Raw genomic sequence first — 20410 nt, forward strand, 5'->3', positions numbered from 1 at the left:
TCTAGTCTTACGAACAATTTGATTCGCTGTCACAGTTCTCGCGAAAATCTCACAAGTACCTGGAGTAGGCGGAGCTTAAATTATGCTATCGGCATGTAAAAATTCAGCACGTCTTGACACATAGTAAATTGTCAACAGTGTGTAATGCGGTAACTTGCGTGTGCGGATCAAAAATAATGTCTGGTTACTTGAATTTCGGCTCTTTATGAACGAACAATGTATCTTCTGTCAGATTATTTACGCGTGCATTGTACCCGTGGAATTTTAAAACTTGCGCACAAGTGACTTTTTATGCGTGAATTACGTGGATTTTTGAGTGAATGGGAATGCTGATGATGTCAATATGTGCACTTGTAGCTTATCATTTCCCGAGTGAAGAGATAGGTGACCTCCTTCTCAGATATATCATTGTCTTTCCCTACTATGTAAGCAAGAGAAATTATTCTAGAATTTATGCTGATCTTAAACTCCAACTTAGTCCAAGTCAATGGAATGATTCTCCTCCCTGTGGAAGATTTGTCCAGATTTCATTCTCATCCTTAACTCTGACTGCTAGGCATTAATATTTGCTAATGTTCCAAAGAAACATGTTACCAGTGTATTATCAGCCACAATAAAAAGCAAGTAACTGAATATCCAGATTGAAATCATAAAAACACAACTCACTATATGAAATTTCTGTTACAGTATGTAACTGGTTTAAAAGAATCTAAACTGGGAAAACAGTGATACAAATACAAACCTGAACATACAGTGTGTACATACCACGTGGTTTGTGATGTCATTTTCGGGTAATACGGCAAGAAAATTTATAAACAAATCCGTCGATTCAGAAATTAAAAACACCGTAAGTTTTTCATTTTTTGCCAATTTTAATAATTCTTTTACGAGGCTCAAGCCAAGATAGTGGGCTATAAACATAACACAAAGTTTTTCTGAAATTATAAGCAGTTTTTGCAAAGGTCGGTTCCAACCCCGAAATTCGGCAAATTCTTGGAGGGTAATACGGCAAGAAAAATCCGTGTTTTACAAAATAATGCAGGATTGCTTTCCTTTACATTGTTGTGCCCTTCACCGCTGTTTATTTCGGTTCCCAGAAAGGCCTGCGGACCACTTTACTTGACATAAAATGGTAGGTTTCTCTGTGAAAACATATGTCTTCGGAAAATGCTAATACGGCAAGAATGATATGACGGCAAGCAGATTCATGGATACTTTACTAACAGTTTTGTGAATTATTGAGTTTGAGACTCGTTTCATCATGTATAAAACCTGTTTGCATATTTCTTTAGCAGATAAATTTCGGTATGATGTGATATGAAAGAACGTTTTTTTTTCAAAGCTCCTTAAAGATCGTTTAGTAGATCTATTATTTTTTTCTGTTTCATTACATGTTATCTAATTAGAGCTTTCAAAAGAAGTTTCCTAATTTCTTCTTTATTTATAGTCTGAAGAGGTATCTTAAAAATGAGTCCCTATGTGTCTATACTGTTGCATCCGCGAATGCTTACATTCATCTTAAAAGAGTCAAACTGCTTAAAAGTCTACAAAAAGTGTTTAAAATTGAAAATATATCCTACATATTCACATTATGTGTTTACATATCAATCATTAGTGAAAGCTGGGCCTCTGAATAATGCCTATCAATAATAGTAATTGATAATGTATCGAAACTGTATTTCGAAATAAGTCTTTGAGATTTCGAGATTATAGTGATAGATCTACTTAACTATGATACTAAAAACAAACAAAAGAACAACTTGATGTTAGCAGAGATAAATACTAGTACTCGGACGACGTATTTTTTTTACTTTTTTAGCGTAATGACGCGAACAAAGACTAAACACAGAGACCAACAAGAGAGTTCAAATGTAAAGTTTGTTACATTATGGATACACACAGAAATTGAAATTTTCAATAAAGTTACTTATTATAATAAAATTAACGCATTACACATTAAATTATGAAAGTATAAGCAATTACTTACAAATTTTAGAAATTTATTAAACGTTTTGAAATGTAAAACATAACAGTAAAATTTAAGTAAAATTGAACAATTCATTTTATCAGACCCAAGAAAGCAATGGTAACACAACAAATGCTAAAACAACAAAAGGTCACCAAGCCAGCTTTGTAGTTTCCATATTATACACATAGAAACTTAGTAATCAACGTTCATAAATGAATACTGTGCTGTATCCTTTTGTGATAAATTTGTATTTCAAAATTATCTTTTATTCAAACAACAAGAGATCACAGAGTGATCTTGGCGCCCACCAATGTGCCATTTTTGAGTGTTCCAAATTTCAAGACTTATTGACTACCTCAAGGTCAAATTTCATTTCTGTACACAACACTGTGCATGTGGTCCAAATTCAAAAGCTGTAGCTTGAGAAATGTGAAAGTAGGTCACTAGGTCAATGTCAAGGTCAAAGTTTGTTTCGGTACACAATCCTATGCATGTGGTCCAAATTTGAAGCCTGTAGCTACAGAAATGTGAAAGTAGGTCACTAGGTCAATCTTAAGGTCAAAGTTCATTTCGGTACATAAAACTATGCAAGTGATCCAAATTTGAAGGCTGTAGCTTGAGAAATGTAAAAGTAGGTCACTAGGTTTAAATCAAGGTCAAATTCTATTTCGGAATACAAAACTATGCATGTGGTCCAAATTTGAAGCCTGTACCTTCAAAAATGTGAAAGTAGGTCACTAGGTCAATGTAAAGGTCTAAGTTCATTTCGGTACACAAAACTATGCATGTGGTCCAAATTTGAAGGCTATAGCTTGAGAAATGTAAAAGCAGGTCACTAGGTCAAAATCAAGGTCAAATTTTATTTCGGAATACAAAACTATGCATGTGGTCCAAATTTGAAGCCTGTACCTTAAAAATGTGAAAGTAGGTCACTAGGTCAATGTAAAGGTCAAAGTTCATTTCGGTACACAAAACTATGCATGTGGTCCAAATTTGAAGGCTGTAGCTTGAGAAATGTAAAAGTAGGTCACTAGGTCAAAATCATGGTCAAATTTTATTTCGGAATACAAAACTATGCATGTGGTCCAAATTTGAAGCCTGTACCTTAAAAATGTGAAAGTAGGTCACTAGGTCAATGTGAAGGTCAAAGTTTTTTTCGGTATACAAAACTATGCATGTGGTCCAAATTTGAAGGCTGTAGCTTGAGAAATATGGAAGTAGGTCACTAGGTCAAAATCAATGTCAAATTTCACTCTGAAACATGGAACTATGCATATGGTCCAAATTTGACACCTGTACCTTCAAAAATGCGAAAGTAGATCACTAGGTCAAAATCAAGGTCAAAGATTTTTCCAGTGCACAAAACTATGCATGTGGTCAAAATCTGAAGGCTGTAGCTACATAAATGTGAAAGTAGGTCACTAGGTCAAAATCAAGGTCAACTCATGTCAAAATTCATCTTGCCACTCAAAAATATACATGTTGTCCAAATTTGAAGGCTGTAGCTACAGAAATGTGAAAGTAGGTCACTAGGTCAAAATCAAGGTCAACTCATGTCAAGGTTCATCTTGCCACTCAAAAATATACATGTGGTCCAAATTTGAATGTTGTAGTTATTGACAAGAACATTTTAAAAGCTTTTCCCTATATAAGTCTATATGAACCATGTGACCCCTGGGGCGGGGCCATTTTTGACCCTAGGGCGATAATTTGAACAAACTTGGTAGAGAACCACTAGATGATGCTACATTACAAGTATCAAAGCCTTAGGCTTTGTGGTTTGGACAAGAAGATTTTCAAAGTTTTTCCTTATGTAAGTCTATGTAAACCATGACCCCCAGGGCGGGGCCATATTTGACCCTAGGGGTATAATATGAACAATCTTAGTTGAAGACCACTAGATGATGTCACATACAAAATATCAACGCTCTAGGCCCTGTGGTTTTGGACAAGGGGTTATTTAAAGTTTTTCCCTATATAAGTCATTATAAACTATGTGACCCCCAGGGCGGGGCCATATTTGACCCCAGAGAAATAATTTGAATCATCTTGGTAGAGGACCACTAGATGATGCTTCAAACCAAATATCAAAGCCCTAGGCTCTGTGGTTTTGGATAAGAAGGTTTTCTAAGTTTTTCCCTATATAAATCTATGTAAAATATAGAAATAAACAAAGGGCCATAACTCACTCATAAATTGTTGAACCACTCTGATTTTCAGGGGGACACAACTAGGGTACCAATACATCATTCTGACAAAGTTTGGTCAAAATCCCCTTAGTAGTTTCTGAGGAGATGCGATAACGAGAAATTGTTAACGGACGGACGGACGGACGGACCACGGACGCAGAGTGATTTTAATAGCCCACCATCTCATGATGGTGGGCTAAAAATTGTACTGACGATGGGCAAACTAGCACATAATTATGATATAAAATTATTGTAAGTGCAAAGGATTTCCATCTCGGCTTTGCATTTGTCGTATCGTCCATTAATAACAGTTTAATCAGTGAAAACCAAATAATTATAAATAATAAAAATATGCATGTGCTCTTCTAGTATGTCATAATAGAGTGTAAAATGCAGATGTACCTTTAAGAAATAAAAACAACATACAAAACGTAATGTGTTAAAATATTTTCTTAAATATTTGGACACTTTCAACGCGTAAACCAATGATTCTTTGTATCACATTAAGACCACACCGAACGTGAGAGAAAAAAATTATTGCATGACCTTTGAATAAAACGTTAATGATTAGCCAAAGAGCACACATCAGTGCGGTATTGATCTGCGCTACGGCATACCAATCGGTTGGAAAATAAAACATAGTTATCACAGACGGAATCAAGGGTCGGTGTAACATCTTCTAAATACAAGTCATGTCATGAAACAGTTGATTACTAAGTTATGACCCTAGTTATGGTAAGGACCGCAGAATCATTACTGAAGATAACTTGGGCTTAACATAAAACTTAAGAATTATATATCCAATCATATAATGATGAATCCAGAAAGTGCTAAAACTTTATGCCCTAAAAGGGGGCATAGAAGTAAAAGTATGAAAAGAAAAGAAGGTTTTTCCTGTTCGGTAAACGTAACATAGATTTGAATTTTCTTAAGATTTTGCATAATCTAATATCAAAATTGTACAGTATTACATGCATTCTTCAGACCCATAAACGTAAGTGGTCACAGTATCAAATTATTTTTGAGAAACGATAAATACCTTTTATGAACAAAATTACAATCGTTCAAAATATCGTTTCAGAATCATGTTCGTAAATAGACTGTAAAACTATGCCTATGCAATCACCTTACTTGCCAAAAATATTCTTAAAATGTATCTTCAAGTTGTGTTAAACAGACAGACTTTAAAAATTAATCTTGAGACTATTATTACAGTCCTTTATCTCTCATAGTACAACTGCTTGTACAGCAAAGCCCCCATTCTTCCTATGGACTGAAAGTGCATGAAAATGTAACGATAATTTTGAAAACAGACCACTGAATTATTCTTTTTAATAAATCTCAGGCATAACAGAAAAATGTTTTGTCAAAACTTCAAAAATGAAATAGGGCTTTACTGTTTATTAACGGTTCCGTCTAGTTTAGCATACCATGCACTATGTAGGTATGCCCTATTTACTAACCTGCTGACAAAAGTAATTAAGTCTCAACTGCTGTTAGGGACAATAAGAGTATTCATGAATCTGCTTGCTGTCATATCATTCTTGCCGTATTAGCAATTTCCGAAGACAGATGTTTTCATAGAGAAACCTACCATTTTATTTTCAGTCAAGTGATTCGCCGGCCTTCTTGGAACCGAAATAAACAGCGATGAAGGGCACAACAATGTAAAGGAAAGCAGTCCTGCATTATTTTGTAAAACATGGGTTTTTCTTGCCGTATTACCTTCCAAGTATTTGCCATATTTCAGGGTTGGAACCGACCTTTGCAAAAACTGCTTAGAATTTCAGGAAACATTTGTGTTATGTTTATAGGTCACTATCTTGGCTTGAGCCTCGTAAAAGAATTATTAAAATCGGTGAACAAGAGCACCGCCTTGCGGGTGCTGACGCTCATCTGATTTTTTTTGTATAATAGAAATATTGTCCTACCCATGATTTTCTAAGTCTAAAAAGGGCCATCATTCTTGCAAAAAGCAGGATAGAGTTATGTTTCTTGATGTACAGTGTCCTCTTATGATTGTGAAAAACTGTTGCAAGTTTTAAAGCAATAGCTTTGATAGTTTATGAGAAAAGTTGCCTTAAACATAATACTCAACCAAGAAAATGATTTTCTAAGTCCAAAAGGGGCAATAATTATTGCAAAAAGCAGGATGGAGTTATGTTGCTTGCTGTACAGGGTCAGCTTATGATGGTGAACAAGTGTTGCAAGTTTCAAAGCAATAGCTTTGATAGTTTAAGAGAAAAAGTTGACCTAAACATAAAACTTAACCAAGAAATCTGATATTTTCTAAGTCCAAAAGGGGCCATAAATCTTGCAAAAAGCAAGATGGAGTTATGTTTCTTGCTGTACAGGGTCAGCTTATGATGGTGGACAAGTGTTGCAAGTTTTAAAGCAATAGCTTTGATAGTTTAGGATAAAAGCTGACCTAAACATAAAACTTAACCAAGAAAACTGATTTTCTAAGTCCAAAAGGGGTAATAATTCTTGCAAAAAGCAAGATGGAGTTATGTTTCTTTCTGTACAGGGTCTGCTTATGATGGTGAACAAGTATTCCAAGTTTCAAAGCAATAGCTTTGATAGTTTAGGAGAAAAGTTGACCTAAACATAAAACTTAACCAAGAAATCTGATATTTTCTAAGTACAAAAGGGGCCATAAATCTTGCAAAAAGTAAGATGGAGTTGTGTTTCTTGCTATGCAGGGTCAGCTTATGATGGTGAACAAGTCTTCCAAGTTTCAAAGCAATAGCTTTGATAGTTTAGGAGAAAAGCTGACCTAAACATAAAACTTAACCAGGCAACGCCGACGCAGACGCCGACACCGACGCCGACGCCGACGCCGACAACCGCTCAAGTGATGACAATAACTCATCATTTTTTTTCAAAAAATCAGATGAGCTAAAAAATGAAAAACATACGGTGTTTTTAAGTTCTGAATCGACGGATTTGTTTATAAATTTTCTTGCCGTATTATCCGAAAATGACGTCACAAACCACGTGGTATGTACACACTGACATATATAAGGGAAATATGCAAGTGTGTTTCTGGCGCCTCGCATACAAAGGTGATTAATTTTTTGGCGACGCCGTCTAAATTCGTTTTCGTTACCTATGCCACGTGACTTCAGTTTGCAAATCAAACTACTTGATAACGCATTATAGGTAATTTATCAAAATGGAAGATTTATGCAACACTCTGCCTGATTGGACGAGAGTGTCAATTTCTTTCACTCTGTTGATTGTGCTACGCTGAGTGAAATGTAGACAAAGTGTTTATCCTAAACGACGCTGTTCACAGTTTCAAAGCTAACTTTGGCTCAGTATATTTAGCAAGAATATTGATATAATTCAAAATGACAAGTAAGTTTAACAAATATGATAAAAACCTGTTCAAATACCAACATATATCAAATTAAAGAAAGAGCTGAATACGGTCTGCGTATCACATGAATAAGGGTGTGATAAGAGTCTTTTATGTAGAGAAGTGCTTTTTAAAAGATTTTCCTTGTTACAATTGTCGTCTGTATATGAAAATGTTTCTTGCTTTTGTGACTTATTCAGATTGCATATTAAAATGAGTACTTGTTTGCTTTGATATATTTGTTATAAATTATTTAACTGATTTGTTATATATGAATATTTTTCTTTAGTATGGTGTGCAAATATTGAACTCAGTTGAAATCTGTTTTATTATATATATGCTATATAATGACTGAATCTCATTACACTGACATGAAGGTACGCTGCATACAGTTTATCTATGACTACGGTCAAACTTTGCTTATGAAACAGAAATAACTACAATTGTATGTTTTGCTTGACCTTCACTTTTATAGGTGTGACGTCATTGTCCAAAGATTCATGAATAGCGAATATGCTATTTGTTAAAGCGGGATCAGTTGGCCTATTTTAGAAAGAAATAAAAATTTAATAAATAAAAAATCCTATAATTGATTTTTATGCCCCCGAAGGGAGGCATACAGTTTTTGAACCGTCTATCAGTCTGTCGGTCTGTCAGTCTGTCCGCAATTTTCGTGTCCGGTCCATATCTTTGTCATCCATGGATGGATTTTCAAATAACTTGGCATGAATGTGTACCACAGTTAGACGACGTGTCGCGTGCAAGACCCAGGTTCGTAGCTCAAAGGTCAAGGTCACACTTAGACGTTAAATGTCATTTTTCATGATAGTGCATTTGTGTCCGGTCCATATCTTTGTCATCCATGGATGGATTTTCAAATAACTTGGCATGAATGTGTATCACAGTAAGAGGACGTGTCGTGCGCAAGACCCAGGTCCGTAGCTCAAAAGTCAAGGTCACACTTAAACGTTAAAGGTCATATTTCATGATAGTGCAATGATGGGCATGTCCAGTCCATATCTTTGTCATTCATGCATGGATTTTAAAATCACTACGCATGAATATGTGGCACAGTAAGACGACGTGTCGCGCGCAAGACCCAGGTCCGTAGGTCAAAGGTCCTAAACTCTAACATTGGCCATAACTATTCATTCAAAGTGCCATCGGGGGCATGTGTCATCCTATGGAGACAGCTCTTTGTTTCTCATGTATTCTAATCAAACTTGATTTGTAGCATCTTTATTAGGCCCGCAGCCAACTTTGTTCAGCTGGGACATTTGACCCCTTTTAGGGGCTGCTAGAGCTAAAACTAGAAATGCCTTTATACGACGTCTCATGAACAGCTTGGTGGATCTTTGTCATACTTGGTCTGGAGCATCATTATAAGTTCCTCTTCCAATTTTATTTATATAGGAACTTGGGCCCTATTAGGGACCACTATAGCTAAAAGTAGATATGCCTTTCTTCGCATTAACCACTAAAATGTAATGGATTTTTATCAAACTCGATGTGTAACAATATCGTAAGGTCTCCTGCTATTTTGTTGCAAATGGGGATAGGGACCAAGTTAGCTAAAAATATAAACACGTGCAGGGTTTTCCCGGACGCAGGTTTTCTGCGTCCCTGACGCGCTTTTACTGCTTTGAACTCGCGTTTTTTAGTGCCTCTGCGTCCCACTGGACCCGCAAAATCGGTCACGAAACTCCTTTGCACTGAAGCCTCCTTTGCGCAGATACCCATGTAAAATGCGCAGTTTTTTACCACCGGGACCATCACTGAATCGTGGGTGCTCATAATACACAGATATAGACGATTTTCCAACTTCTAACAAGTTTTGTTATCGATGTTCGCCATTTTGGTAAAGGGAAACTACTCTCCGCGCTAATTGTCACAGCTAAAATCTAAGATTGCCGTTACGTTCCGTAAAAGATCGAATGGTTTATTTTTTTATTTAAACAACATTAATTTCATATAAATTTAAAGTATTTTGATGAAAAAATATTAACAAATCACAGAAATTATGATACTAATTAAGGATCGAGTATTATCTTTAACCGAGATAAAACTGTGAACAACATAATTGACACGAGGTGACACGTTAATTGCCGGTAATTACTGGCTATTTGATCATAACAAAAAGACTATCACACCTTTTGTAATCAGTCTGAATTGAGAAGCTCATGCCATTTTGAAAGATACCATTCCGAAATATTGAATCAACTGCTATCTAAATTAAAAAGATACAATTAAGTTCATTCGGTTTTAGGGTAAATTTTTATAGTAATAATGTTCATTTTCAAGATCAATAAGTTGTAGACCCCCAAAAATTATTAGGGACCCTTAAATTAGCAGCCATGAGAGTCCATGGACTCCCAAATAAAAAATCCGAGGGAAAACCCTGACGTGTAATGACCTCTTCTCATGAACCGCTTCATGAATCTTCATCAAACTACTGCTGTAATTATTCGTCTAAGGATAAACGAAACAAAATTGCAACACTACGAAACCTTTGCGAAAAATTAAAAGAGAACCATTTAAATTGTTAGAGTGCGGTGTTTAGTTTTTCAATTTGAAAAATGTTAGATGAAAGATGAATGTTAGGTGAAAAATTCATAAACTTCTTTCCTTATTACAATTCGCCGACCATCATTTTTAAAGATATTTCTTGTTTGTTTTGTTTCATATTATATTGTAATTAAGATCTACTAGAACACAGCACTTGGTATAATTAAAATCATACCTTTTAGTTTACTTCAAGATCTATCATATTTATCAAGGAAGCATTTTACAAATTTCAGAAAACATCTTTAAATTCACTTAATTAGCCTCTACTTAAATAGAGATTCAGCCAATCCAAATTGCATCAGAAAATCACCAATCCCAAAGAAACACAGGTCTGACCTTGAAATGACCTATTAAATTTTAATAATAAAATCTGAATAAACGATTAATTAAATAAATAGTGTTATTGTACTCCACAGAATATAAATTGCAAGTGATTTGTGAAATAGTAAGAAATGCCAGCTATTTACTTACCTTTAATTAGCACGTGCTGAACTGAATTTTAGTGATTTCACTTCATAATTTCATTCAAAGATCGATACAAAGATAAGGAAGCCACATTATTCCAGCTTTATTTCACATTCTATATTCTCAAGAAATAATTTATTTGCCTTTATTTATTTTCAAAGTACAGCAAAAAATATATAATTGAATTTTGATACTGCTTGGTGCGCACAGGCAAATCAATGAAAATTCAATCTCTTTGACATGTTGCACTTGAAACATGTGAGCGTTATAATAAAAATTACGCTGATGGTCCTTTCTCTCCGAGTTATGTTGTGAAATTCCAAATTAATGCAAGTTATCCCACTGGCCACAGGTGGGTGGGTGGGGTACCTTATGTAACCACAATTTTCCAACACATTTGCAGAGGTTACATAAATTCAATACTATGATCATGTGGCATTACGAAAATTAATTCATGATCCATTCTAACCGACTACTCTCGTGGAAATTGCATGAACAGCGGGTGCAAACAAAGAGTTACATCTTAAACATGTTGAAGTTCACGGTCAAATTTTCTCTAACAGGTTCACGAGTCTACTGTGATTTACGTAATTTCAAAATGACAATAACATTACCTTTCTGCACAACTGAGTGATCATTCTTGCTTGCTGAGTGCCGAATGTTTTTTTCAATGTTTTTGTCGATAATCGTGATGCTGAGAACATTTTGCTGTTTTTCTGTACTCGGCCTTCGCACGTGTGGAAATGTCGAGAGCACCTTACGTCAGAACTAGATTGGTTAACGAATAGTTATCGAGAAATAGTAAATTTTTAAAATATAACTGAGAGCCAGTCTCAAGATAAGTTTTGCGCGAATAAATTTTTTACCGTTGTCGTCTTTTTAGGCACATAAATACAAACAATATTAGCTATGTATTGCTATTATCAGACTTAAACAAATATCGCAAAAATCAGACTATATACACATATGCAGAAATATAGTTAGCTGAGGTGTCTCTATATATCAAAACCAGACATAGCCTAGCTAGTCCCATTTAATTATGTCACCGCTGTACATGTTACTGACATAAATGAATCTAAAACAAATCCGTGAATTGAAATTATTTGAAAACGGAAACAGCCGGGAAAGTAATAGTATGTGTGATATAAACATATCCTTAGATGGTGTTCTCAAACTTATTAAAGAACTTAATCCCAAAAAAGCATCAATTATCTCCAAGATTGCTTAAAGAGTTATGTTAGCTCCATTCCTAACTAAAGTTTTTCAGGCTTCTTTACATACTGGCATTGTTCCTGATGACTGGAGAACAGCAGTTGTTGTACCAGCATACAAAAAAGGTCCTAAATCTAAAGCTAGTAATTATCGACCATCTCTTTAACATGCATTGCCTCAAAATTAATGGAGCACATCCTGGTTTCAAATATCATGACTCATCTTGACTTCACTGAATAACCTACTTTCTCCATTCCAACATGGATTTCGTTCAAATCACAGCTGTGAGACTCAACTTCTTTCATTCACTCAAGAAATTTTTGACAATTTAGAAGCTGGAAAACAAACTGATTTAATTGTAACGGATTTTTCAAAGGCATTCGATAAAGTTGACCATGGACATCTTTTATACAAACTTATAAATCTCGGAATAAATAAAAAGCAATATTATGGATAAGACCATTTCTTAGAAACATAACTCAGACAGTAGCAGTAGAGAGTAGTAATTCAGATTCAGTGCCAGTAATGTCAGGAGTCTCCCAAGGTTCTGTGTTGGGCCCTTCTCTTTTTCTATGCTATATAAACGACATGCCCAACTCAGTTAAGAGTAGAGTCAGACTTTTCGCAGATGACACTATTGTTTACCTAACTATTGATTCTTCATCTGACTAAAAAAAACTACAAAAAGATCTTAACATATTAGAAGACTGGGAAAACCAATGGTCTATGGAATTCAACCCTGACAAATGTGAAATTATTTGAATATCAAAAAAGAAAAACACCATCAAATTTCCTTATAAACTTCGTAACACAGAACTAAAAGAAACAAAAAATGCTAAATATCTTGGGGTTACCATCAGTGAAGACTTTAACTAGAAAATAACATATAGAAAATACATCATCTAAAGCAAGAAACACCCTTAATTTATAAAAAGAAGTGTTCTGAGCAATGATATTAATCTTAAAGAAACAGCATACAAAAATTACGTTAGACCTCAATTAGAGTATTGTACATGTAGTACAATTTGGCGAATGATTACTCTCAATTTAGCATTGTCACTTCTATGCTAGAAACTCTCAAATGGCAAACACTAGAACAAAGAAGAAAACAAGCTTCGTTAATCATGTTGTATAAAATCAGTAATAACCTCGTATTTGTAGACCATAACCATCTTACTCAGGCAAGAAATCACAACTACCTTATTCCTTTTTCACGAAAACAATACCATATGAACTCTTTCTTTCCTATGACTATTCGTTACTGGAACAACTTGCCTTACAACATCAAGGCCAGTGGAAGCCTAGCAAGCTTCACTGTCAGTCTAAATACTTTCATGCACTAATCCATCATGTCGTTTTTATTTTTAACATTGTATGTAGTCTTACATTTTATGTTTTCATCATGTAACATAGGTTATTTTAACAGATTGTCCCCGACCTCCAAGCTATAATCAGTAAATGATTATTGGGAGTAACCCAGTAGAAGCAGATGTAGAAGTAGAAGACAATCGTCTTCGACAGGACTAGGTATATACCAACACTATGCGGTACATATATATAAAATAGATGAAAATGTATAAGATAAATCTTATACATTTTCATATTTTATACATATATGTACCGCATAGTGTCCATGAGGAAGCAGTTACATGTTATATACAACTGTACATAGCACACTGGTCATAGCTTCCGAAGATGCGGCGGTTCCGACGCCGCGGCGGTGGAGGGCCGGGTAGATGTAGTCGGTACGTTTTATGTTGACGTTTACCTATTTGCCGAAGCAACAAGTGAGAAAGGAGCCCACATATATGTACTTTTCTAGTCACAAACACTAGCTTGTTCAGTGCAATTCCTTGTATTGCCATTATTGTAAACACTTCTGTACAATTTGATGTGTGACTGTTGATTTTGTAGAATTTCGATTAAAATTGTAGAATGTTTGTACAAAACGACCTCTAACTATGTTTGAATATAGCGTAAGTATGACGCTACCAAACAACAATCATTCCCTCTTAATTGATGAATTTTCATCGCAGGCATATGAAATAATTGATCAAAAATGATTGCAACGCAGGGGCGGTGGATATATTTGCAACGCATGACATCGGGTCCGATTCCGTTGGTGGCCGTTTTGGACTTTTTACTTGCCTAAACTGTCTTTTCCCCGGAATTTAACTGGGTACGACCATTACATCACTTTGACACAAGATAGATACATGTTTTTAACCATGTTCAATGAATAATATCGAATACTTAATGTCTGACCCGGCATATGCCTGGCCATATTGACTAATTTACAAAAAATACAAGGAATATTACGTAGGTATATATCCATAGCGTATTATAATAATGCGGTATTTAGCTGCTGTGTTAATATATCAGTTTCGGCTTTTTTTATAACTGAGTGGAGTCACATTTATTTTTACAATATGCTTTTCTTTTCAGCATCAGTATGCCACAGGATTTCAGATGACAAGAAAAATCTCAAGATTTCTAATTTGAATATTGAAAACTAATAAAAAAAATAGATTACCAACGTGTAGCAAAAGACAATCGTAAAACCATGATACAAGTAAAAGGCTAGAACCCCAGTCACCCCTCAAAAACAGCGCCAGTCAAACATCAGAGACCTTAAATAATTGGGCTTTGATTTATTTTTGAGATGGTATGTATACATCTATTTCTTTTCTTTTTTCTTTCGAAATATTTTTAATGCAAGTATGGGATATTACTCTATTTTGTACAATCGCAAAAATACAATAACAATGTAACTTTCAGTAAATATGTAATAAATTGTATAAAGATTCATAAAAATCAGGAAAGGAAACAGGAACAGGAAAACTAGTGACAAAAGTTTTGACTGTTGACTGGCAAGCCTTTCAGTAAGTGTTTTATTAAATGACATCAAATATTAATTGTCACAGTGAGAATTCAGAGCAACAGATAAGCTGCGTATCTGCGTAAATACCCAATTAAATTTGTAAAATACCTTGAGTAAAATTTTCTTTTAGTGCGTATAAAAACTCATACGTGCGTATAGAACCAAAATATCAAACTGTCATTCCAGTGCATGCGTACCACAGTTCACATAAGCCGCTCATAGTGCTGGGCCGCGATGCAGTCCGAATTTATCAAAATTTATTGACATATATAAATAATGCACTAAAAATGAGACTCCCTATGCTCCGTGGCGGAAAGAAGATTAAAAAAAAGCTGTTATTATCATTTTCATAGTATAAAGTCGGCCTCGGTTTGTGAACGGGATGTGACAAAAAATTGAATATAGACATGTTTGATGCATCATCTGCAGTAAACAAGAATGTTGACAAGAAATTTTAGCATTCCGTCATTCGTATAAATAAAAAGCACTTAAGCGAATGTACAAGCAAGTATCTATGGTGTAAAACCAATGTGAATAGTTTAACTGAATACACGTAGTGGTCGAATGTCCTTTATTCTGCTTATTTCTTTGTCGTGATGAAAACATAAAAACCTTATGGGGTAACGTGTTTTAGAATACCAAACACCAAATTAAAACTAAAATAATGGGTAATACCCAACTCACCGTCTGAAAACTTATCTGTTACTCTTTAAAGTTTTGACTAACGCGTAAAAAATTGTTTGTTTCCGGTATCCCGACCTACCCTAAATTTTTGGCCCGACCCTAAATGTTTTTATGGCCTTGGGGAATATTTTTTTCAACTGTTTAACAAAAAACTGCAAAACTGCACTTTTTAAGCTTTAAACATGGCCAGAGATGTTAGAAATCAACTTACTGATGCTCTAAATGCATAACCCCCTAAAATTTGTAGTCATTTTCTGACACAAAAATAATTTCCGAAAAGTCTCCTTTAGGCCACACCAAATTAATTTCTTGGTCATCGGAATTTCTCCAAAAAATTTAGGAGCGAGCGAGCGAGCGAAATAAATATAAAAATATTTGTTTTTGGATTTCACCTACTTTTGGAGCGGGCGAGGAGCGATTTGAAGAAAAAAATAAAAGACCTTGTCACAAAAGTCAACAAGCACTGCAAAAACATCAAAATGGCTTGAAAAGACATAAAAGAACCAAAGATCTTTAAATGTTGAAGGTTTAATTACAAACTGTTCCCAAAATACATACATTTAAACAAATTGGGGAGACAACAGGCGGATACAAGAAAATCTGGCAATTTGACCGTATTTCTAGTGTACAGAACTAATGTGTTTGCTTAGTTTTATCCTACGCAAGCCAGTACCCTGGCCACATAAAGGGTTTTGCCTTAGATTCTATGTCACTACATAAGAATAAGAAAGCTGTTACTCTCATGTAGTGTATAACAGAAATCATTATATATATGGAAAATTCTGCAATCACCTCACCAGTACATTAGGTATACTCATGACCTATATATACTCAGCGTCACTGAAAAGTTACTACCTAATATATACCCCTTTACTATTTTATACAGTATCGACGTCACTTTTTCATGGCCTGTGCGCGGTCTATTACTCATCGACCCTGTCTGATCATGTCTCCTAACCCATTTCATGACTGTCAGGTGAGAACAGCATATACGACGTGCAATTTCGCGACATGAAAGTTCGGCGTCAACCATGCCATTGGCCTGATGGCGTTGACTGTGCCTTAAACGTGGTATTCTTAGCAAGGATATTCTGGGTTTTTTAACGTATTCCTTTTAGTCTGTCGACTAACTTTCAAGTGCGATGAATGATTTGCGATAGAAAATTCGTACATGTCGACATTGCTGGAAAAAGTCATTTTGCACCTGCAGCCCGTGCCTCAAATGGAGTTAATCGAATTTGACAAATCTTTACACCAGTGACGTCTCAGCTGCGTCAAAAATGTAGTCGTGTTATGCTTTTAACACAGTCCAGTGCGATTTTTAAAATGTAAGGGCCATTAGGGTGGTAACTTTTCAGCGACGCTGAGTATATCATAGTGTCTGTCAACTTTCAATGCAATTTCACAAGATACCAAGAAATCCATCTGACATCAACTGATGGCCAAATTCACTTGTAAATTCAATGACAAATTTTGCACTTTCTGTTGTTCTTTGATTTCACATTTAACTTTGGCAGATAAGGAAAGGCTTACTTTTGATGATGCAAGTCTTAACAATAAATGCATTATCATGTTCAGTTTCTTTTTGATAAATAGATCTGATGGTACCCATTAAACAAATCTGAAAAAGGATCTATAAACAGTTATATAATATTCTTGTTTTTCAACTCTACTTGAAAAATAAAAAAGTAAGCCTTTAATGCATGTTTTCTTGGATTGTGAGTTTGTAAGCTCTTTAGAATTCCTTTGTCCTTATAAAGTTCCATGTGCGTACCCCTTCTCCGCAAGAAAATTGTGTTCATTTTACATAGCTGATAGAGGCAATGTTCCAGTCCTTAAAATTTAAAAGTTATTTCAACAATACATTATTTATGATGTAACACTGTATATGAAGTCCAAACTGTTAAATGACACCGTTTTAAATAATGAGATATTGATGTTCATCTTGAGAAAAAATGTTCTGCGGAAACTCTTTCTGATGATCTTTCAAGGATTTATTTACACAATCTAACTGTCATTTCGGCTGTCAGTTTTGCAAACTGGGGCAACACAGAGCATCAAACATGTTCTTCTGGTGTTTTAATGGACAATTATGATTAAAAGTATTAAATTTTATGAATTACTGTCGCTTCATAGTGAAAATAAGGCCCCTAAACAGTGAAAAACGCCCGCTTTGAAATTTTGAAATCGGTCTGCAAAAACTGAAGCGAGCGGAAGCTGATTTTCAAAACAAATAATTTGTTTTTGATTTTGGAAAAAAATGGAGCGGGAAAAATCCGTTGACCAAGTAATCAATTTGGTGTGGCCTTAATAAAAAAAAATCCGACCTACCTACCCTGATTTTTTAGCTCACCTGTCACAAAGTGACAAGGTGAGCTTTTGTGATCGTGCAGCGTCCGTCGTCCATCCGTGCGTGCGTCCGTGCGTCCGTAAACTTTTGCTTGGGACCACTCTAGAGGACACACTTTTCATGGGATCTTTATGAAAATTGGTCAGAATGTTTATCTTGATGATATCTAGGTCAAGTTTGAAACTGGGTCACGATCAAAAACAAGGTCAGTAGGTCTAAAAATAGAAAAACCTTGTGACCTATCTAGAGGCCATATATTTCATGAGATCTTCATGAAAATTGGCCAGAATGTTCATCTTGATGATATCTAGATTTAGTTTGAAAGTGGGTCAAGTGCCGTCAAAAACTAGGTCAGTAGGTCAAATAATAGAAAAACCTTGTGACCTCTCTAGAGGACATATTTTTCATGGGATCTGTATGAAAGTTGGTCTGAATGTTTAACTTGATGATATCTAGGTCAAGTTCGAAAGTGGGTCACGTGCCTTCAAAAACTAGGTCAGTAGGTCAAATAATAGAAAAACCTTGTGACCTCTCTAAAGGCCATTTTTTTCACGGGATCTGTATGAAAGTTAGTCTGAATGTTCATCTTGATGATATCTAGGTCAAGTTTGAAAAAGGGTCATGTGCGGTCAAAAACTAGGTCAGTAGATCTAAAAATAGAAAAACCTTGTGACCTCTCTAGAGGCCATACTTGTGAATGGATCTCCATAAAATTGGTCAGAATGTTCATCTTGATGATATCTAGGTCAAGTTCGAAAGTGGGTCACGTGCCGTCAAAAGTAGGTCAGGAGGTCAAATAATGAAAAAACGTTGTGACCTTTCTAGAGGCCATATTTTTCATGGGATCTGTATGAAAGTTGGTCTGAATGTTCATCTTGATGATATATAGGTCAAGTTTGAAACTGGGTCAACTGCGATCAAAAACTAGGTCAGTAGATCTTAAAATAGAAAAACCTTGTGACCTCTCTAGAGACCATACCTTTGAATGGATCTTCATGAATTTTGGTCAGAATGTTCATCTTGATGATATCTAGGTCAAGTTTGAAACTGGGTCACGTGCCTTCAAAAACTAGGTCAGTAGTTCAAATAATAAAAAAACATTGTGACCTCTCTGGAGGCCATACTTTTCATGGGAACTGTATGAAAAGTTGGTCTGAATGTTCATCTTGATGATATCTAGGGTAAGTTTGAAACTGGGTCAACTGCGGTCAAAAAACTAGGTCAGTAGGTCTAAAATTAGAAAAATCTTTTGACCTCTCTGGAGGCCATATTTTTCAAGGGATCTTCATGGAAATTGGTCTAAATGTTCACCTTGATGATATCTAGATCTGTTTCGAAATTGGGTCACGTGCGGTCAAAAACTAGGCCAGTAGGTATAAAAATAGAAAAACCTTTTGACCTCTCTAGAGGCCATATTTTTCATGAAATCTTCATGAAAATTAGTGAGATTGTTCACCTTGATGATATCTAGGTAAAGTTCAAAACAGGGTTACGTACCTTCGAAAACTAGGTCAATAGCTCAAATAATAGAAAAACCTTGTGACCTCTCTAGAGGCCATATTTTTCAATGGATCTTCATGAAAATTGGTCAGAAATTTTATCTTGATAATATCTAGGTTAAGTTCAAAACTGGGTCACATGAGCTCAAAAACTAGGTCACTATGTCAAATAATAGAAAAAACGACGTCATACTCAAAACTGGGTCATGTGGGAACAGGTGAGCGATTCAGGAACATCATGGTCCTCTTGTTTTAGCATGTTACCGGAAACAAAGAATTTTTTAGGTCTTATTGGCCCCGTAAGCATGTGTTGGAGACAGACTGGCCACATAGCACAACTATGGATCGATGATTCATATAGGGAGTCATGTAATAACATATACTAGTTACTAGTTCAAAACCTTGAGTTACTGGTCAGTTTGATGCAATCGTCGTAACCAAATCGGATCCCCAGAAAAATACAATTCAGTTAGGTTTAAAGCCCAGAACGGACATTAAAAGAATCGGATACACCTTACTGTGTTGTAATTGTATCCTACACCCACTGCGATGGAATCATTTTTGGTCAATTTTTAGGTTGAATCCGCGGAGCGGTTGAAACCTATCATAACCGTATTCTGGAGACTGCAAGAATTCAATAAGGCCACACCAAATTGATAAGTTGTTCATCGGATTTTTTTCTGAAAAATTTGAGGCGGCGAGCGAAAAAATAATTTAAATATTTTTTTTTGGTTTTTGAGAAAATCAGGAGCGAGCGAAGAGCGAAGAAATATATTTGTCTTCATTTGTCTTTCGACTGACTAATAAAAACCTTATGTGATTTGAATATTTACTGCTATGAAAATGTAGCATTCTTAGCTAACTTTACAAAGTTTTTGATACATCAAATATCTATGTGAGTGTTACTACATCTATTAAAGCTTCTGATTTGAAACTTAGAACAGTTATTTACTGTCAAAGTCTACACCAGGAGAAACAATACTCTTAATTCTGAATCTAGACAGAGTTGTGCCCCTTTTTAACATAGAATATTTTTAATTAAGTTTTATATAATGACCAATAGCTTTGTACTTTAATAGCTTCTGACTATTATGCCCCTTTTACTGGCAAAGCTCTGATTCAGAACAGTCGAGCATGATGTCCTATGTACAGCTCTTTTTCTAACTTTAAACTTTCATAACGTATTAAATTTGTTGAAACAAAGTCTCAATTAAAGTCTGAAATGGAGATTAACG

General features: G+C 35.3%; 2 protein-coding genes across 3 annotated transcripts in view; one reads left to right on the plus strand and one right to left on the minus strand.

Moving 5' to 3' along the window:
* Positions 1 to 11325, minus strand: part of LOC123546589 (stress-70 protein, mitochondrial-like) — a 41791-nt gene extending 30466 nt beyond the window's left edge. The window contains exon 1 of the mRNA XM_053550906.1: positions 11164 to 11325. Coding sequence (XP_053406881.1) covers positions 11164 to 11253 — 90 coding nt within the window. The 5' untranslated portion in view covers positions 11254 to 11325. The remainder of the gene's footprint in view (positions 1 to 11163) is intronic.
* LOC123546591 (microspherule protein 1-like) overlaps positions 1 to 20410 on the plus strand; it is a 247089-nt gene that overhangs the window by 107464 nt on the left and 119215 nt on the right. The window lies entirely within an intron of this gene.

This window comes from Mercenaria mercenaria, chromosome 9 (genome assembly GCF_021730395.1).
Source record: "Mercenaria mercenaria strain notata chromosome 9, MADL_Memer_1, whole genome shotgun sequence".
Lineage (NCBI taxonomy): Eukaryota > Metazoa > Mollusca > Bivalvia > Venerida > Veneridae > Mercenaria > Mercenaria mercenaria.